Source organism: Girardinichthys multiradiatus, chromosome 2 (assembly GCF_021462225.1).
Source record: "Girardinichthys multiradiatus isolate DD_20200921_A chromosome 2, DD_fGirMul_XY1, whole genome shotgun sequence".
In the NCBI taxonomy this organism is placed as follows: Eukaryota; Metazoa; Chordata; class Actinopteri; order Cyprinodontiformes; family Goodeidae; genus Girardinichthys; species Girardinichthys multiradiatus.
Genome location: NC_061795.1, coordinates 41,446,774 through 41,468,794, shown reverse-complemented (window position 1 = coordinate 41,468,794; position 22,021 = coordinate 41,446,774). Strand labels below are relative to the sequence as shown.

General features: G+C 38.5%; 1 protein-coding gene across 9 annotated transcripts in view; it reads left to right on the top strand.

Annotated features, from left to right (window-relative positions):
* The window catches only part of mical2b (microtubule associated monooxygenase, calponin and LIM domain containing 2b), a 71,573-nt gene that overhangs the window by 24,095 nt on the left and 25,457 nt on the right, over nt 1-22,021 (top strand). For all 9 annotated transcript variants that reach the window (XM_047392954.1, XM_047392940.1, XM_047392946.1 and 6 more), the window contains exons 3-16: nt 1,654-1,861; nt 3,520-3,636; nt 4,282-4,383; nt 5,469-5,624; nt 5,723-5,823; nt 8,811-9,068; nt 9,150-9,265; nt 9,749-9,875; nt 10,377-10,461; nt 15,640-15,787; nt 16,522-16,721; nt 21,069-21,163; nt 21,681-21,749; nt 21,867-21,995. In XM_047392954.1, the coding sequence (XP_047248910.1) occupies nt 1,654-1,861; nt 3,520-3,636; nt 4,282-4,383; nt 5,469-5,624; nt 5,723-5,823; nt 8,811-9,068; nt 9,150-9,265; nt 9,749-9,875; nt 10,377-10,461; nt 15,640-15,787; nt 16,522-16,721; nt 21,069-21,163; nt 21,681-21,749; nt 21,867-21,995 (1,911 nt within the window). The remainder of the gene's footprint in view (nt 1-1,653; nt 1,862-3,519; nt 3,637-4,281; nt 4,384-5,468; nt 5,625-5,722; nt 5,824-8,810; nt 9,069-9,149; nt 9,266-9,748; nt 9,876-10,376; nt 10,462-15,639; nt 15,788-16,521; nt 16,722-21,068; nt 21,164-21,680; nt 21,750-21,866; nt 21,996-22,021) is intronic.

Here is a 22,021-nt window from a genome sequence, read left to right as displayed (position 1 = left end):
AATTTTGTGAGATAGGAATTTTGGGTTTTCATGAGCTGTATGCCAAAATCATCCGTATTAAGACTATAAAAGACCTGAAATATTTCAGTTAGTGTGCAATGAATCTAAAATATATGAATGTTAAATTTTCATCATGACATTATGGAAAATAATTAACTTTATCACAATATGCTAATATTTTGAGAAGGACCTGTATGTTTTTATGTTTTGGGCAGCACTTTCAGCTTCGTGTTTGAAAGACTTCATATGTCAAGGAAAAGATAAGACGTTAAGCGAGGGGGGGAAATAGGCCAGAGACTTGCAGAGGGGAGATTAACACAGAAGGGTTGGGCAGACGGCTGGCCAAAAATAACAGCCCTGCTATTATTCCAGACATTTTTTCTGGTAAAACGGCTAGTTGTAAAAAGATGGTGGACATGGAGCTGGGCGGGTATTCGCTGGAAAAGAAATAAATAAATAAAAAATCTAAAATCCAAATGAAGGGACAGCATTTTTTTAATTCCTGCACCTTGGTTGTTTCCATATTTGGAAAAATATGCATCAAATCATGCTCCCCGTTAACCATTACAATTTAATCTTTATGTACTTGACTTGAAATCTGTATTATTTAATTCAATTGACTGTAAAGTGCCATGAGACAATGTGTTTAATTTCTAAATTTTATACTTTCCAGATCCATATTTCCAGAATTTTAAAATGCAAAGTCAGATGTTTACCATGAATTTATGTTATGACTTTCTAGAGGCCAGTGTTTAAATATGCAACCTAAAAGAACAGACTGCAAAGATGGATAACTGGATGGATGGACAGACAAATGGACAGATGAGTGGATCAATAGATGAATATCCAGATGGATAAACAGATGGATGAGGGATGGTTGGATGAAGAGGTAGATTGATGATTTGAGGGGTAGATGGATGTCCAGATGGAATAGATGGTTGAATCTGTAGATGGATTCCTGTCCAGATGGATGGATGAACAGAGAGATGGACATATAGATTGATGGATAGATTGAAAGTTTGATCGTTGGACGAACAGATGGGTGGATTGATAGACGGGGTGAATAAATAGGTGGATTGATGAATAAACAAACAACTGGAATCATTAATTGATAGATAGATAGAAGGAAAGATGGATGGATGGATGGATGGACAGAAGGACTAATGGTTTTATGGGTGAATGGATGCCAAGATGTAGGGGTGGACTAATGGATGGAAGTTCATCTTTAACATAAAAACAACATAAAAGCTGTCAAATTGAAGCAACTTCAGGGAATGAATACAAATGTTTTATTCTTTTTCTGTACTTATCCAAACCTAGAAAATACTTTAACCAAATTTAGTATCTTTCTAGATGCGTCAAGACTCTTTATTTTGTCTCTTTTTATCTTTACCTTTCAGACCCAAACCAAAAAATGTCCAATTTATTTTTGCATAGATGATGTAATGGATGTTCTGTTCCTTTTTTAAGGATGAAGTTTAAGGCATGCATTTCACCATTGTATATAAATCAGATCTGATTGGACTGTAGAAGTATTTATCGGCACAACATCTTCTCAGGACAGTTTCTCTGTACCAACAACAGAACATTCTACCTCCTCAGATTTAATCTCCTCCTCATCCTCATTAATTTCATGTCTTTCATCACTCCCAGTGTCTGATCATCGGCGGGGGACCCTGTGGTCTGCGGACAGCCATTGAGTTGGTCCTGCTCGGCTGCAAAGTGGTGATGATCGAAAAGAGGGACACCTTCTCCAGGAATAATGTGCTTCACCTCTGGCCCTACACCATTCATGACCTCAGGGCTCTCGGTGCCAAGAAGTTCTATGGAAAATTCTGCGCCGGTGCGATTGACCACATCAGTGAGTGCTGTCTTTTTTTTGTTGCTTTACTTTAGGGCCAAAAATAGAGCTTGCTTGAAATAAGTTTTTCCTGTGCTTCGATTTGTCATAACCTTTGCTTTAAAAGATTGCATGCAAAATGCTGTTAGGCCAGAAATGTAAATGATAGCTACTTTGTGGAATCACTATCAAGGAGATCAGCTCCAAGACAAACTTTATAAGAAGCTTATCTGTCTGTAGGTTGGTCCTGCTGTATGAGGTGGTGTTTTTTGTGTCTGTATGAAATGAGTCCCTAAATTATCTGCCAGGTCAGAGGGTTTTTATTTGTATTTGTTGCCTTCAGATGCAGTAACTGTCATGTGTAGGGCTGTACCTAACAATTATTTTGCTAACCAACTGTTGACTATTTTTTGATTAACAGATTAATTAATTAATAGGAGTTTTTTTTTAACAGAATTTGGACCAGGTGAGGCTAAAGCTATACCACATGAGGAGTTCTGGATAGAGCATATTTACACAAAAAGAAGGGTTTTCATCTTAAATACAAAATGTATTTTTATTGTGTACAGTTTTTGTTTAATTATGCTCCAATTGGTCTGTTTTTTCAGCAAATGGCATGTTTTCGAGTCTCTATACTCCAGTTAATGATGGATCACTAAATTAGTTGACGATTGTCTCGATAATCGATTAATCAGGATTAATTGAATCAATTTTTCAGCCCTAGCAATGTTGTATTATCCACTCACAAAGATGAGCTTGGCTAAGTGCAGCTTCTACAGCAGCTTGACTTTGTTGTTCCTGAAAGTAGCCGATTTTGAGCCACAACATATCGTCACAAGAACTTGAGCTATAATAAAATGGTTTAGATCTGGAGACTCAAACTGCAGTCCTAAGGCAGGACAGCCCTGAATTTATATCCACCTATTCTCCAGTCTACTCTGATAGGCCTGTCTGTCCTTGCTGAAGAAAAGCATCCCAACAGCATGATCTACCACCACCATGTTTTGTGCAGTGTCAGTTTTGTGCCGCACAGTGGTTGCAGCCCAAAGTGTTTGTGGAGCACCTTCTTTCACAAGTTGGCAATGTCCCCTACAGGGATTGTGGCAAACTGTTGTGGCTTCCTTTCAAACTCTTCCACCAAGGCCAGATTTGTGTACTGCACTATGAATTGTCCTGGCAATAGATTCTCCCACCTGAGCTGTGGATCTCTGCTGCTTCTTCAGATTTACCATGGGTATATTGGGTGCTTTTATGATCAAGGCTTTCCTTGAATGTTTGGAAGGCCATAACTCCGTAGGTCTGCAGTTGTACCATACCCCTTCCAGCTTCAGATGAAGGACTGACCAGAGCTCTGTGAGATGTTCAGAGCTTAAGATGTTGTTTTATAACATAACCCTGCTTTTTTTTTACAGAACAGTTGGATTAATACTGAGATTAAATTACACACAGACAGACTTCTATAGGCAGTTGGTAGCAACGAGTTTAATTTATGGGTATCACTGTAAAGACGGCTAAATGCAAATGTATGCCACACTTTTCAAATTGTATAAACTATGTTTCATTCCACTTAGCAAATTTTTACTTCTTTGTGTTGGCCAAGAACAATAAAATACATTGATGCTTGTGTTTTGAAACGTGACTAAACAATGCATTTTATAGCTCCGTTTTACCCTCTCCAGGTATCCGCAAGCTGCAGCTGATGCTGCTTAAAGTGAGCCTGATTTTGGGAGTGGAAATTCATGTCAATGTGGAGTTTGTAAAGCTTCTGGAGCCTCCGGAGCAGCAAACTGAAGATGGTGAGATACCTGCGTCAGACATTACTTTTTCTGTACAGTTCACTCAGATGGCTTTTTCGGTTGTTGTAAACTGACACTATATACATAAACTATATAAATAAACACCTTCATGAAAGACATCTTTTGAGAAACACCTGTTGAAAGAATAGTTTCATTTCTTAAAATTCTATTTCGTACATTTGTTTGGTGTTAATAAAGGTTTTTAACAAGTACAGAAAGAGACCTGTGTATGTTTGAAAGGGTCATGAATAGCAGTGACCCCTGCTTGCATTTCTCAGCTATATAAGGAAGGCTCCCTTTATGTCACATATGCTGAAATGAACTGATAAGTCGTTGTAGAGCGGAAACTAAAACTATTGATAGACTCTGCTCTGTTTTCCAAAGCAATTCCTAAGAGAGGTTCACACTTTAGCACTCCAGGGAACACAACAGAAGAATTTTCATAAACATTATTATAAGCTGCTGTGCAACAGGCAAAAAGTAAGCATGTAAACCCATGGCATCTGCATTAAAACAGCACTTATAACATGACAGGAACAAGAAATGCTGTTGCAGACCTTTGTTTTAGCTTGATCCTTTCTTATAAATGTTTCCCTAATCTCACTGTAAAAAAAACATTTAATAATTATTTTTGGTGTTTCTTAGCTCCTGGCTGGCGAGCAGAGCTTCGGCCCTCCAGCCATCCAGTCTCTGATTTTGACTTTGATGTGGTGATTGGTGCAGATGGCCGCAGAAGCACATTAGATGGTGAGGATTGACCTTAACTCAGAACTGTGGAAGTATTGTTGGGGAGTAAGTGTTGACAACTGGTCCATCGTCAGACACAGAGAAAGTTTTGCTACTGACCCACATTGAGGAAGCTGTTTCTGGCACTGAAGCATTTCCTGTTGACATAGTTGTAAGTGAATGCATTTCATGTGGTTGATGTTCTGTGTGATGGTTCATGAACTGGTTGAGAGCTCTGTCCAAGAACAATAAGTGAGTTTATGCTAGTTTGTTCAAGAGTCTCTCTTCTGAATATACACTATATTGGCAGACGTATTCCCTCAACTTCCTTCATGAGTGACAGCAAACTTTATATGCAACACAAAGCATAACGCAAGTACTGTTCTCTTGGCAACTGCCCAAACCTGATCTGACATTCAAAAGAACACGTCTGCACTGCTCTAGAGTCCAGTGGCGTTATTTTTCACACCACTGCATCCAAACTTTGCATTGCATTTGGTGAAGGCAATGGAAACCCATTCCAAGATCTCACAGGTATTGAGCTGATCTCAGCGCCACATGGAATGTGGAGGACTGTAACTAATGAATCTGCAGAACATTTGTGACCTCTAAGCATTCGCTGACCCCCACTCTGTGATTCTCCTAATTACCTCCACATTTTTATAATACCACTAAAAGTTGACTGTGGAATATTTAAAAGTGAGATAATTTCAGGACTTGACGTATTGCACAGCTGGCGTCTTATCATGGTACCATGCTGGAATTCACTGATAGCGACCCATTCTTTCCCTAATGTTTGTAGAAGCAGTCTGCATGCTTAGGTGGTGTGTTTTTTTACACCTTGGCTATGGTAAGAATTAGAAAACACAAGAATTCAGTCATTTAGAGTGGTGAGTGAATAGTTTTGGCCATATAGTATACATTTGGTCTTCCATACCATGATCAGATGCCTTCTAAAGGTACTGTTTCTGATTCCTGTAAACCGTTTTTTTTATTTGCTTTGTTAGAGGTTATGCATGTGTTTCTTAGAAACAGATGTGAATCATTTTCTCCCTATAGGTTTCTCTGCATCCTTCCTCCTTTAATTCTTCATCTCTTCTTGGCAGGTTTCAGTCGCAAGGAGTTCAGAGGAAAGTTGGCCATTGCTATAACGGCTAACTTCGTCAACAGGAACACCACAGCAGAGGCCAAAGTAGAGGAAATCAGTGGCGTTGCCTTCATCTTTAACCAGAAGTTTTTTCTGGAACTTAAAGAGGAAACAGGTAAATAATACTATGAAAAACGATTGTGTCAAATTTCTTTGCATAAACCTCTACAGCTCTAAACGGATCTGTTTTAAACAAAATGCAAACATTTTCAGGAATTGACCTGGAAAACATTGTTTACTACAAAGACAACACCCACTACTTTGTAATGACCGCAAAGAAGCAGAGCCTGCTGGATAAAGGGGTCATCATAAATGTGAGTTAACCCAAAAGTAACGCACCATGTTAATGGAGAACCAGTAATATTTAGGTTTTTTTTTTACCAGCCGTTTCTGTCTTTAATAACTGAAAAGTATAAATCAAAAATGTTCTAAAAAAATCAATGAAGTGGAAATTTTTTTTATGATATTTAAATGAATGGACACTTGGAATTCCATTATAAAGTTATTGTAATATAAAAGCCTAAATAAGCATTTTCCTTTGCTTGTCAGACCCTCCAACAAGTGGGTTTATTTACATTTTTTTATTTATTTTCAGATGTTCTTAGAGATAATTTTACAGTCTTGAAACATCTGGACTCTTATTTAAGTGATTTCCAGGTTTGGATCAGTATGAAAAAACAAAATGGAAGCAAATGGAAAGATTGTCGATAAGTGAAAACCATTCATTCATTCATTCATTCATTCATCCATCCATGATAAACATTAAATATAATTAAGAATTTAAATTGTATAACCAAGAATATTTTGATTAGGGACATAACTTACTGTAACTCCTCTGAAGTGGCTCCTAACCAAGTGTTTGTGGATCTGAATCTGACTTGTGGCCACCCAGCTGGGTTTTTTTTCCTGGCACAAACTTTTCACAGAGATTATTGGAGAATGTGGTCTATAAATATTTCTTCCTGTTAAGTGCTGGGACACCAACAGACTGGCCAGAAGCACACCATTATTAGGAAAAAACAGGCAGCTCATTGTTGCGACAGGTCTTACAGCTGTACATCAGGGGCAAAGGATAATTAGTATAACATGCTTCCAAGTTTCTTTTACAGCCTTTAGTGTTAGTAAAAGCGAATAATTCTTGTCATTGATCGTTTTTTTTAAGGAAAACTGATTGTTTTCTCATGACCTTCAGGTCAGAAAAGCACAACATTTAAAGTGAAGTCCCAACGCTGGCAGTCCGATGGCTCTTTGGGAAGACAGAAATGTTTGTGTGCTGGCCAGGGTAGCGAGTGATATTCCTGCACAGTGGATGATGATAAATAGGGCTCTCATTAAAGCAATGTGCCTCTCACCTTTATTCTATTTCTCACACACAGGAAACAAAAAACACCCTCCCTCACTGGTAGAGATTAGAGAGCAGGAATTAGGTTACTTGACGTAAGCACCAGGACTGAAATCACATAGAAAGATTTAACTGAGTACTTTAAAATTTGCACCAAGACAGCACAGATAGACATGGGGGCTACTGTCAGATACAAATATTTACACTGAAAACTAGCATTTGTTATTTGGAAACTTTTTCTAACAACACAAATTCTGCTTTTTAAATTGTGGACATTCTTCAGAACCTGAACTTGTTCCACCTGCCTTATCCAAGCATGTACACAGGTGTTGAAGCCCTGCATTGCTGAGCCACCAGTGGTCTCCCTCTCATCTTACATTGGCTGTTGTCGCTGAATGAAATCTCCTGCGTCAGCAGGGTCACAACCCACACACACACACAGCAGAAGCTTCACAGGCCTCACGGCTCACTTGTAATAGCTCCATACATTTTTGTCATCATGACACTCATGCAATGAGCCTCACTGTCAATGTTTAAGCTGTAAGTTCACCCCTTAACAAGAAGTAGTTCTAAATTCAACTCACACGGATAAGAATGACACTAATAAGAGCTGCTCTCAGTTCAAGTTCTTGGAAACTTGAACTGAGAGCAGTTAATGATGTAAAAAACATCATTAAGTTCAAAAGTCTCCAAAAATAATTATAAAAGGCCAGTTTGGACAGCTGAGGATGTTTGCTGAGCACATTTAACACTCATACACAAACAGGTCACGTATGTCTTCTATAGAAAGAAGAAAAGAACGAGAACCCTGAGGAAAAGTCGGCTGTAATGCCATACGCAGCTATTGGGAACAAAGGGCCTTTGGATACTAAGTCATCTTTTGTTCATTTTCTACATCCACCATCATACAAAAGTTGCTAAACACAGAAACAACTTGGCACACTGACTTTTATTTATTCTTTACATTATTTGTGGTCCAAAATAAAAAAACTTGGTGACTCTAATACAGGACGAAAAAAAGAAAATGCTCGGTACATTTGATCTTGACAATGCGTTCAGAGTAAGGAGACCTTCATCAGCTCTTTTTAAAAAGTTTGCAGACTTTTCCAGATTATTTCATCGTATTTCAGGCCTTCAGGCTCATTTCTACCATCCAGTTGAGCGTAAACGGCAACTGGCAGGGATCGTGCCCTTCACTTTGTCTAAAACAGCGGTTTAAAATAAAGATGCACCAATAAATGTTTTGCTTACTGATACCGGTTTTAATTCTGGTTTTTATTCCCTTTTGATTTTTTTGCTGATTCAGAGTCACTGTTTAAAATTTTTAAAACAAACAAACTAATTTATGTAAAAATTGTTTAAAATTGAAGAATAAAATGTAAAAATCACTTGACGTAACAGAAAAATATGCTGCAGGTCCCTTGACAGTAGTAGTAGTTTTAGATCCCAGAGAAAATTTTGAGATTACAACATTATTCCCAATTATTCACTGAAGCACATGTCGCTATCCTTTGAGTTTCACTAAATTCAGAACGAGGTTAATCAAAGATCATGTTGTCTGTTGAATTATTTAAAGACTAAAAAAAGTGTGAGTTTTCAGGTTTGATGCATTTAATGAACAAGGACAAAAATTTTTTTTTTCCCATTTTTGACCTAAATTTTAATGTGCCGTTTATTAAAAAATTGCTGGTGATTATTTTAACTGTCCACACTTGGTGTTTGTTTCACAACCTACACAGAGCTCTGATCTAGTGCTTGGCAGCACTGGTGTAAACCTAGGAATTTCTACATAGTCTGCAAAATGATGGAGTTTGAATTATTAAATTATCAGTAGCTGCCAGATTGAGCCTAAAGTAGTGAAATAAGGTAAATAGGTTGTTCCTGAAAACACATTCTGTACTTCTTTTGTATTGAAAAATATTTGCCTCAAGTTTTACGGTTCCTCCTTTGTTATTCCAGGACTATATAGAAACAGAGCGACTGCTGAATTCTGACAACGTTAACCAGGAGGCGTTGCTGTCCTACGCTCGCGAAGCTGCTGACTTTGGCACCAACTACCAGCTCCCATCACTGGACTACGCCATCAACCACTATGGGCAGCCAGATGTAGCCATGTTTGACTTTACCTGCATGTACGCATCAGAGAACGCCGCCCTAATTAGGGAGAAACATGGACATCAGTTGCTTGTCGCACTGGTGGGAGATAGTCTTCTGGAGGTAAGAGAAACAGTTTTTTGTGTGTGTATTGGCTGGGCAGGAATCATTCTTCTCCTTTGACACCATGTTTTTTGCGTGCAGCCCTTCTGGCCGATGGGTACGGGTTGTGCTCGGGGCTTTCTGGCTGCCTTCGATACTGCTTGGATGGTGAGGGGTTGGGCACAGGGAAAGAACTGCCTGGAGACACTGGCAGAGAGGTGAGGGTGTGTTACCTCCAGCAGATTGAAATGAGTGTCGTTTTGTTTATCTGGGGGTAAGGAGATCATGTGGCACGAGATCTCACAATATTAAAATGGTACAATATGTCTAGTTAAAGGATGCTTTGAGCTTGAAACCATGTTTGTCTGTTTGAGACTCTTATTTTGAAGTAAGAAAGGAAGTAGTTTTTGAGTCGTCTTGTTTTCACAAAGTTGACTAATAAAGACTTGGGGCTGGTCAACATGTATCCCAGCATTTTTGGCACTTGATTGAAAATAGAAAAAGTGACAGAGTGTTGTAGGGATGCCGTGACCGAACAACTTGGTGCATTATTGTAGTTGTGCTGTTAGCAACATGTCACTTAAAGACCTCTACACAACTACAATTCATACATTTGATTCTTAATAAATTCACAAAAAAAAAAAAAAGACATAGAAATTAAGATGCTGTTTAAAAACTGTTACCCTTTCTCTCTCTAACAGGGAGAGTATTTACCGTCTGCTGCCTCAGACCACACCAGAAAACATCAGCAAAAACCTTGAACAGTACACTATTGATCCAGCTACCCGCTACCCAAACCTGAACTCCAGCTGTGTACGCCCACACCAGGTTGGTGATGATCTGTATTTAAAGGAACATTTTGATTTTTCAAAAACCTCTGAAAGCATAAAATAATGGTCACGCTTACCTACAAGCAAGCTTGGACTGTCAGCCAAGTTCAGCAACAATCGCTGCGATTTGAGATCAAATCTCCCATTCCTCTTTTACTTCCAGATAAAAAGAACAGGAAGTGGCTCTGCAGCGACTATATTTTAGCATAGAAATCCTTGTGTTAAATGTGAAGGCTGTTTGACGTCACATACTAAGGCGTCAGATTTTATATGGACTAGACTTTTGTTCAGCTGTTGTGAGACTGTCTTTTATAAAAATCTCACCTTCTTGGTAAGTTAAACCTGGGTCTGCTTGAAGTCAAGAAATGTATTTCTGGGAAGCGCTTGAAAACATATAACTAAATTAGGAAAGCTGTTTGATAAAAACAACTATACCCATTTTTATATGTCAGTCTTTAAGCTAGAATTATTTTCACTTGTCTCTGTATGTTTCATTCAGGTGCGTCACCTATTCATTGATGGTCAGTCAGGTCTGGTTGAAAAAGGAGGGCTGTCACGAAGACCAGTCAACTTGTCCAGAAAAGGTGAGCATCACTAAAAACTCATTTTCAACCACAATATCCATTTTAAAATACTTTACCATCCTCTGGCCTATGAATGTTTCAAATTAGCCAGATAGCTGTACAAAGTCTACAACTTATCTCCTTTTTTAAACGTTGGGTTTTGAAGAATTAGATTTTTATCCAATGTTTTTCTTAAGATGTTCGTGTTTTGCTCATTGTCACTCTACTCTTAGTACCATATTTCAGCATTCAGAGTAAGAAACGGAGGATGAAATGACAAACCTGAAATATATCTACATATTAATCTACAGACATGGAAATGTCCTTGTAGTAATCTGCTCAATAAAGGGCTCCAGTCTAACTCATTGTTAGCTTTACTCCTACTTAATAATTTTTCCATTTGTCAAAACCCAGTCGGGTGTGACTTCTCTCTGTTGCCGGGTAAATAATCATGCTTCAAAAGAATTAAATCGATCTCTTGGAGAAACAAAAACAAATATTTGAGTTTGAGGCTGAAGGTTCTTACATAATCCACTTCTTATTGTACAAAATGCTATTTTTTACCTGCTAGTTGTTTGTGGTATTTTCTGTAGATGCAGCTTAGAAAATGGGAACAAATTGTGTCTCCGCTCTGGGTTTAGGGATTTAAGGTGTCTACAGATTCTACAGTTTAGTCACAACTCTGGTTCAACCTTTCATTTCAGGAGCCTTTTTTTTACGGAAAGCTTTGTGCTGGACCAAGACTGAATGAAAAATAAACCAATATCAAGCAATATAAGTCTATAACGAGCTCAAGTTAGCTTTGAAGGATCACTACAAACAAATTCATGCAAATCAGAGATGGCCAACTGTAGCTCAGTGCTTTATTAAACAGCATCCATATAAATAAACATTAGGGGGTAATTTTTAAGCTTGGAATAACCCTTTAGTCACCCAGAATGAAACACGTCTGGACAAATGTTCGGTTTCACAGATCATCTCTAAGGTTAATATTGTATCTGCTGTCTGAGTCGGTTCTGGAAACTGATTCATGAAGTTGGCCTTGGGCACCTTGTAACATGCTTACTTCAAGCTCCGCCTAATGCTTAGAGTCACAGCCTCTTTGCTTTGTGTTTATATTTAAAGGTGATCAAATATCTACAAGCTACATCAGCTTTAAATGATAAACCTTCTCTCCACATCTAATTAAAGCTTCAAAATAATATTGTTTATGGAAACACAATTTAATATCTGAATGAAAGGTCTGACTGAACTTTTGTGTTTAGTAGGGAAAAATAGTTAACATAAGAGTGAACGTTTACCCAGCCCTCTCTGCTGAAACCTTATCTTTGTCTGAGTCACAGGCTTGGCACACCTCATCACATACAATACAGCTGGATAACATTACACTCAAATGAGGGTCCGACGCGATGCCTTTCACGAACATGTGCTGACTTGAGGTGCTTTGGTTGTACTAATTTTAAACTGCAAAACGTCCTGTTGTGACAAGCATAAGCTTATTGTGATCAGAGCCTATGTTGACTTAAGGATGGAAAACGTTTGAATCGCCAGCCCCTGTTGATGAACTTAGAACATAAGGACAGGGTGTATACATCAATTTCCTGGGCACACACATATCAGAGGACTTCACGTGGGGAAACCGCACAGAAAGGAATACTAGGAGTTACACTCTCTGAAAGATCAATCAAGGATTTTCTGAGGTCATTCTAAAGTGACCTGACTTTTGGTCATCAAAACGTAACCAGCAGAAAACCTACCTGCCCTGGAAGATACATTCAACAGTTTTCACCAGGGGGCCGCCACCCCACTGAATGCTGCTATGATGCCCTTTCAAACACTGACTGGAAGGGACAATTATTTTATGTTTACAGTGTATGTTTTGGTAGGTTAGAATGACTGGTTTTTGTCATTTTATTTGTAGTTTAATTATCAGTAAATTTGACCTTTTTACTAATTTGATTTCGGGTTTATTGAAGATCATTTTAAGATATGAGCTGCTTTTGACCTTCTTCAGTGACATTTTGTTGTATTATTCTTCAATGACAGTTAAAACCAATCTGGAAAAGTCAATAAAACCAAATAGGAAAACTAATAAAAGGAATATACAGAATTTTACAAGCTATTATCTGTTGGGTTGTGCAGATTTGCCCTTAACAGGAATTAGTTCGGATCATATTTGTTAAAACTAAACAATTTATGTTTATGTTCATAGCTTGCCACTTTAAAAGGTTGGGATGTTTTGGCAGATAATACGTTGCAGTTAGCTACTGATTAACTTAATGCATAGCATGGTCATACATTTGTTTGATTCTCTCCTGCCTTTTATTGTCACATAAACAATTTTTTTAAGCTGCCTGTTGGGATGACATTTTTAATTGTGACCTTAATTTTTGCACTGCATACCTTCAGTTCACCGTATTTAAGCACAACTGTCAAAATCCCCTCCCAAAGCTGTTGGGGAATAAAGCTACCAAAACCAAGCTGTACATTTATGCAAAAAAAGTAACTGTTCCCTTATTAAATCAAGTTTTAACTATGACTTACCCTATATTTTGGAAAGCAGAATTTAATTTATACCAGAGAAACCAGGGACAGATTACTGCAAGAACTATAACATCATGAAATCCCTTGAATAGAACCTGTCTGACAACAAGAAGTAGGCTAACAAAACTTAAAAAGCAACACATCATGCACTGATGTAAAGAAATTCAACAACAAGAGGTAAGCATAGTGACCTACAGGTCCTTCTCAAAATATTAGCATATTGTGATAAAGTTCATTATTTTCCATAATGTCATGATGAAAATTTAACATTCATATATTTTAGATTCAATGCACACTAACTGAAATATTTCAGGTCTTTTATTGTCTTAATACGGATGATTTTGGCATACAGCTCATGAAAACCCAAAATTCCTATCTCACAAAATTAGCATATTTCATCCGACCAATAAAAGAAAAGTGTTTTTAATACAAAAAAACGTCAACCTTCAAATAATCATGTACAGTTATGCACTCAATACTTGGTCGGGAATCCTTTTGCAGAAATGACTGCTTCAATGCGGCGTGGCATGGAGGCAATCAGCCTGTGGCACTGCTGAGGTCTTATGGAGGCCCAGGATGCTTCGATAGCGGCCTTTAGCTCATCCAGAGTGTTGGGTCTTGAGTCTCTCAACGTTCTCTTCACAATATCCCACAGATTCTCTATGGGGTTCAGGTCAGGAGATTTGGCAGGCCAATTGAGCACAGTGATACCATGGTCAGTAAACCATTTACCAGTGGGTTTGGCAATGTGAGCAGGTGCCAGGTCGTGCTGAAAAATGAAATCTCCATAAAGCTTTTCAGCAGATGGAAGCATGAAGTGCTCCAAAATCTCCTGATAGCTAGCTGCATTGACCCTGCCCTTGATAAAACACAGTGGACCAACACCAGCAGCTGACACGGCACCCCAGACCATCACTGACTGTGGGTACTTGACACTGGACTTCTGGCATTTTGGCATTTCCTTCTCCCCAGTCTTCTTCCAGACTCTGGCACATTGATTTCCGAATAACATGCAGAATTTGCTTTCATCCGAAAAAAGTACTTTGGACCACTGAGCAACAGTCCAGTGCTGCTTCTCTGTAGCCCAGGTCAGGCGCTTCTGCCGCTGTTTCTGGTTCAAAAATGGCTTGACCTGGGGAATGCGGCACCTGTAGCCCATTTCCTGCACACGCCTGTGCACGGTGGCTCTGGATGTTTCTACTCCAGACTCAGTCCACTGCTTCCGCAGGTCCCCCAAGGTCTGGAATCGGCCCTTCTCCACAATCTTCCTCAGGGTCCGGTCACCTCTTCTCGTTGTGCAGCGTTTTCTGCCACACTTTTTCCTTCCCACAGACTTCCCACTGAGGTGCCTTGATACAGCACTCTGGGAACAGCCTATTCGTTCAGAAATTTCTTTCTGTGTCTTACCCTCTTGCTTGAGGGTGTCAATAGTGGCCTTCTGGACAGCAGTCAGGTCGGCAGTCTTACCAATGATTGGGGTTTTGAGTGATGAACCAGGCTGGGAGTTTTAAAGGCCTCAGGAATCTTTTGCAGGTGTTTAGAGCTAACTCGTTGATTCAGATGATTAGGTTCATAGCTCGTTTAGAGACCCTTTTAATGATATGCTAATTTTGTGAGATAGGAATTTTGGGTTTTCATGAGCTGTATGCCAAAATCATCCGTATTAAGACAATAAAAGACCTGAAATATTTCAGTTAGTGTGCAATGAATCTATATATATGAATGTTAAATTTTCATCATGACATTATGGAAAATAATGAACTTTATCACAATATGCTAATATTTTGAGAAGGACCTGTACATCTATCAGTCTGGAAAGGGTTTCAAAACCATTTCTAAGGCTTTGGGACTCCAGTGAACTGCAGTGTGAGTCATTATCCACAAATGGAGAAAACATTGAACAGTGGTGAACCTTCCCAAAATAAAAAAAAAGCCAAAAGACCTGGATGTGCAGGTACAACACAGTTTAATCTTTACTTTGATAGTAAAATCATGAATCCCCACAGTTTTTATGGTTAGGTTTAATAGCACATTACCAAAGTCTGCACCTTTTAAAACGTCATTTCAGGGTGTATCATCTCCAACTGTACTTGCAACGTCCACACATTACTGCAACAGTACAGCTCATAAACACAGCATCGTTGCTGCCCAAGTTGTTACAATAAGCAGTAACTTCCATTTTTTGTGTTTATTGAAATCTATTTGATGAAAGGCTTTAAATACAAATGTGCCGTCCATACTCCTCATTAGACATCCATACGCTACTTTAGTAATGCAGCCCCGTCTCTGCAGTGAGGGCTTTGCATCTACAGTAAAATCTCAACATGTGAGGAAAACCTTGTTATGCCTTTTGAATCACTTCAAAGTGTGCATGTTCTGCTTATTTTCTAAGTAGGACACATTGGAATAAGTTTCTGCTTTGCCAAGGTTAGTCCTGCTTTAGCTTCAAAAAGTAGATCAGCTCGCATGGCTCAGGTTCAAACAACACACAGTTCGAATTCATCAGTGTCGACACCATTTCAGAAACGTTGCAGTCCGGAAAAAATAAAACACTCAAGGGAAAACCATACGCTTTCTGGCATGAAAATGTTTCTTTCTTTGATGCTGTGCAGCCATCCTGACGGTAATGACCAACATGTCGTTTCACTCGTGCAGAGTCTGAGGTACGGCCCGCCAGGCTACTGACCTGGTGTCAGAATCAAACTCAGGGATACAGGGGAGTGGATGTCAACAACCTCACGTCGTCCTGGAGGAATGGCCTGGCCCTGTGCGCTCTCATTCACCGCCAGAAGCCTGAACTCATGTAAGAATCCACACAAAAGCACATCAGATGAAAAGAGTCTTTAACAAGTCTGAAGAATCCCCAAGGCTTACTGCATGATATTTAGCAGTGCAAAGGCAAGTCTTTTTTTTTTTTTTTTTTTTTTTTTTTTAAACATTTATCAGTTTACTGGACCTTGAAGTTCAATGTGAAGTAGCAAATCCTGATTATTGTGGTCTGTTTGTCACGGAGAGCTGAGAAAGTCCATTTTAACTTCTACATTGATCAAATGGCTTCATCTCTTTGTGGATTCTTTAGCCTTGCACATTTAGATCATTTCAGTTCTAATGGCGCAGAGCTGTTGATTCTTTTGGTACCTTCAGTTTTATTTGGCACCAAATGCATTGACTTTCTACACTTCATATCACTGGTTGGAAAGTTGGCTACTTGTTTACTAGTAGATGTTTTAAAAAATGTTTCTACAGCATATTTCATATTTTAACAGTTAATCCTACTGTTCACATGTTAAGATTTAAGCAAAGATTTTTTATTTCTTCTATATTTGCTACTGATTAAAAAAATAAATGTTAATCTAATTAACTGATTTAGATCTGATTTATCCAAATCACAGTTAATTAGATCTAATAAATATGAAAAGCCAATCAGACTGTTTAAAATAAATACAAACTCAAAGCTAGTTAGGCCTCTTCATTTAATTCAAAATACAAATTAGATCAAAGGTCCTCCCCTTAGATCTCATTTTCTGTCCATTTTAGTGACTTTGACTCCCTAAACGGGGAGGATGTGGCGAGGAACAACCAGCTGGCGTTTGACGTGGCTGAGCAAGAGTTCAGCATCCAGCCAGTGACTACAGGAAAGGAGATGGCTGCTAGAGCTGAACCAGACAAGCTACTGATGGTCCTTTACCTTTCCAAATTCTTTGAGGCCTTCAGGAAGTCATCACTGAACAATAATGGTCAGTCTTTGTCACAGTTGTGTGTTAATGAATTCACAAGTTTCCCAGAGACTGATAAACTGATTTATTTTTACATGTTATTTCTTACATTTTTGAGGCAGACTTCTCTAAACTGATTTTAAACTATTTACAACAAATTTCAGAGACTTGAAGGCTTGTTTCCAATCCTAGTTTAATATAACAAAGTTAGTATTTTTCTGTGACTTGAGTGTATGAAGAAGAAATCAAATCCTTTTTACTTAACATAGAAACATTTGCTCCAGCTTGTTCTCCTTTTCCCTGTTGAATGCAAGACGTTCCCATATAACCACACGAAATGACAATTGCAGCACCTTACCAAAAAAACTTTAGAACCTAGAGGGTTGTGGACACGTTTTTCTTTCCATTTGCCACAGAGGCTTGAGTTGCATGTTACACAACTGCGGTCAGGTTAGTCCCTGCCAGAAACCGTACTGGTATGCATGCTATGTCTGTGGAAGGCTATCGAGTCACATCCGTGTAACTCCAGAGGCCTTCCTCCCTGCTCGCACCACTACTGTTAGCTACTGCCTCGGCTTCAGTCTGCACATGTAGCTTTAAATGTTCATCAGACTTCTGTATCACCCCAGTAATTCTAACCTCTGAAAGCCAGGACAATTACAGACTAAGTGAGCATTCTCACAGTCCATTTGGTAGGACTCTACTCTCAGATTATTTAGGTAAGTGGTTGGTTATATTTGGGAAGGAATAAGGTATACACTTGAGTTTTATTTAAGGTTATTTTGAACATTTGCGCTAGAAATATTAGTTCATTCTCTATTGTTCAGTAAACATTCAGTTGCAACCTTAAAAAAAATTGCTACTTTTAAAAATACTGACTTGTCTAGCTTTTAAAGACTAAAATACATGTTTTTTATTAAATAAATTGTTCCTTATTTATGAGTCCGTACAAATTTACGGAAGAATTATGTGACAAATGCATCTATTAAGTTCAGACAAGCAGAATCTTCCTGGCAAGGTGTTTTGGGCAAATCTAGAATAGTTTAATACAATAAATACCGTGTACCGTATTTTCCGCACTATAAGGCGCACCGGATTATAAGGCGCACCTTCAATGAATGGCCTATTTTAGAACTTTTTTCATATATAGGGCGCACTGGATTATAAGGCGCATAGAATAGAAGCTACTGCAGTCAAACGTTTGACTGGGGTTGCGTTATGCATCCACCAGATGGAGCTGTGCTAAAGAGAATGTCAACAAAACAGTCAGATAAGTCAGTCAGTCAAACTTTATTAATACACTACAAACCAGCGTTCTGATAACTCCATTCACTCTCATGGTAAGGTCTCCTCTACATAGAATTATATTGAATAGAGCCAACCGCACGTTAGGAATGCATTGGAGTCTATGAAGTTGAAGTTGAAATCAAACGTTAGTTAAAACGTGAAAGGGAACTTTTCCCTGATTCAGTAAACACGTAAAAGAAACAGTTTGATGCACTAAATCAAACGTTAGTACATTCACAATATAGTAGCGTTAACTGTTGAATTCTCTCGCTGCTGCTCTATTCCCATGTTCGAGTGCGTAGCTGACAGCCCTGAGTTTGAACTCAGCATCGTAAGCGTGTCTCTTGAAAGGTGCAATTTTGGGGTCGTTATACACACACAAGTGGTGTTGGACTAGGAGTAAGCACAGTACAGGTGTTTACCGCTATTACTTCGGCGACACCCCTGACTATGGTAGCCGTAATGCTGCAAGCGGTGCGGCTTTGTAGTTTACCAGTCGTACTGAAACATTTTGACAGAGCGCCGTGTACAACCAGTATGGATCAACCAATTAACCAATTGATCCATATATAAGGCACTCCGGATTACAAGGCGCACTGTCATTTTTTGAGAAAATTAATGGTTTTTAAGTGCGCCTTATAGTGCGGAAAATACGGTACTCATAAATGGTGAATGAATGCTCTGTTGCTGCACCAAACTGAGTAGCCACCAACATAATGGGTCAATTCTGTATTCTGTTCAGAATTTCTTGCACCAAAGTCATCATAACCTAAAGGGCATATTTCGACATTTATACAACTTTTACTTTTCAGCTGTGTTCAGGCTCACAATAGTCTTATTCATTTCTATGACTGAAATGTGTGAAAAAAAAAAAAAAAAAGTCAGGAGAACTGTTGTCTGTAGCTTGGACATCTAAACAATCAAATCACCATACAGTAACAAATCACTATTACTGACAAAAACTTTACTTTGAAACACAATCTTTCTGGCAGAATTAAGGTAAATGTAGTAATTAAGCTCCAGCTCTGACCAGCATTGTTACTCTGATGCTGGCCTCAGCTCTCCCATTTGTTAATTCAGTGGTTACTATAAACTCACCTAATTTAAACGAGGAAGTCGTGTTTGATTGTGCGAGTCTCACTTTTGTCCATGTAATCACAGTACTGTGCTAATGATAGTAATCCAGCGGTCAAAACATTTCAAGAGCACAGCACTGAAACTCTGTCTACAGTTCATTTTCTCACGTCATTTGGCTCTAAAAGGTCACTTCAGGCAAATACTGCACATGTGAAGGATGAAACTTGGACAGCATCTGTAACTAATTATATGTGCTTTCTTTCAGACTCTAACCTTGAAAACTGGCTCAGAGTTTATCTGCTCTTTCTTTCTAGGTGAAACGACTAAAGGAGCTACATCCATTAACATTTACTTTTCCTTCCCATAGAAAGTACTCCTGGATCAGTGCTTCTGTGTTCTTTTTGTGTCTCTGCTCTGTTCTCTCAAACCTCCAGTCGGTCGTGGCAGATGGCCGCTCACACTGAGCCTGGTTCTGCTGGAGGTTTCTTCCTGTTAAAAGGGAGTTTTTCCTCTCCACTGTCGCTACATGCATGCTCAGTATGAGGGATTGCTGCAAAGTCTGCGCCAGTGACTGTCCACAGTCTCTACATGCTCATCCAGGAGGAGGGAATGCTGCAAGTCACTGACTGGTGCAATCTGCTGGGTTTCCTTAGATAGAAAAACATTTTATCCAATTTGCATAAAAAGCTAACTCCGACTGCACTGTTCAATTGTTAGGATTAATTAGAATGTATGTACCTGACTGTTGTGAAGTGCCTTGAGACAACATGTGTTGTGAATTGGTGCTATATAAATAAAACTAAATTGAATTGAATTGAATTACTTTGCTAGATCTGGTCCATTATTCCTCCATAGATAATTTTTGTAGCAACAGTGCTCTTTACATAATTTTTCTGTTACCAGTAAGTGCCCACACATCTATTGAAAATATTCCCATTAAAAAGAAAGCAATCTGTTCTGCAATTACTGAGAGACTTCCAGAGGCTGTGGTTATTGGTAACAACACTTTATCCATATATGGTATTGTCTTCTTGTTTCAGTAAACGTGCCTCAAAATGCTCTTTTAGTGTCAGAAAAGTATTTTTTTAAATTACTGATCTAAAGCGTAATTTTGATTTATGCTTTATGTTTACAACATTTTTAGGTTTTCTGGCTTCAAAAAATGATTTAGAACATTTTCCATAAACATAACACAACCATATGTAATGATAAATACAACCATTGCTATCATTGTCTCGCCGTATTTATCTCACCACTTCTACTGTAGCCTCTTATTTCCAATAGAGCAAACTACCACTCCTTGTACGTCTGTTTCTGTGTCCATATCTTTTTCAAATTCATCAGTGGTTTGCAAACCATCTGAAAAGTAAATTACTGCCATCAAATGGTTGCCGGTTGATATTAGGCTGTGCTGCAGTGCCAATTTGAACTTAAATGTAACAGAAACAAGCTGAGATTTAGTTTTAGCTTTATTTCTCATTCTCGTCATACCCTCTAACAGCGCTACGGCCGACATCATTTTTCTTAGTATCTTTACTTAAAAATCAAAAAATGTGGCACTTTATGTGTTGCTCCTGGTAATGTTCCAATGTCAAACTCTTAATGTTTAACTAATTTATGTCCATTTGTGACCAATGAGAATGCTGCCCGTTAACGTTGCATGACAACAGCAGAGATTTACAGAGAAAAATAGTCATTTAAGATGCATCCTAAAAGGGATGGTAGGAAACATATAACAAGTAGTCTCGTCAAACCCCGCAGTTGTTAAACAAATGTGGGAAGAACTGCTGATGAGTAAATGGGGCAAATGTTTAAGCTTTATACATGTTTAGTAATACATTTGACTGTTTTTTTTATGAAATTCAGTTAATAAACCAGTTATTGTAATCATGTCTTTTTTTGCAACCTTAATGCCTTCTTTATCTTGTGATTTCAAACTGTTTACTCCTTTTTATCAGAAGAAAAACAGATGGCAAATATTTGATGTTTGTGTTTATTTTACAGTTTCAAAGGAACCAGATGAAAATGGTGAAGAATGTCCTCCTAAAACCAACCACACACTGCAGAACCTGGCCCCACCCAGGAAGAGAATACCCAGGGTAAAATAACATTTTTTGCTTCTCTCTCCATTCATTTCCTTTCGGTATATGTCACTCGTTACCTCCTCTCCAACCAGTGTTCCAGTTAGCCATTAGATATCTATTTACTCCTTCAAATCCCAGCTTTAGATTAGATGAGATTTATCCAATGTTGAGATGAAGGCATCATTTTTAATACAGTCTCAGTTTTATCTAATCAGGATTTCCATCTGTCAGTCAAAATAATGATTAGAGGAGATTCTCAACGCCTTACTGGGAAACACATTTCTGTGTAATATATACACAAGGATATTTACAGTATTTATTTATTTATTTAATTAATTAACTTATGATGAAGATTTCAGTGTTTCATTACACCTCTTTCTAAGCTTCAGTATCCATTTCCCCAATGACAGTAAAGTTATTTTGAACTAATCTTGTCAATGGATGATATGTTTGTTTTAATGCCAGGATGATTTAGATACAAGATTTAAGAGTTAGTCCCTGTGTGAGTTGATTGTGGGCTCTCTTGTCCCAGGATGAGAAAAAAGCAGAGGATGATTCTGTTAACAAACGACGACGGAAAGGAAGCAGCTACCTCACAGAGGTATTTATCTAGAAAAGTCTATTTGGATTTAAGCAGAAATAAAACTGGAAGGGTTTAGGTAAACAAAGCAACTCATCAGCCACCTCCGTTCTGAATCTGACTCTCCTCTGGCCTCAGTTGTCCTGCCACAGCGCGCCACCTATTGGTGAAGATGGAGAGCTGAGGGAGAACAAGGTCCGCTCCATGGCAACTCAGCTGCTGGCCAAATTTGAGGAGAACTCCTCAACAGCCAAGATGCCCACCAAGGTGAGAACAACATTAAACGTGAAGTT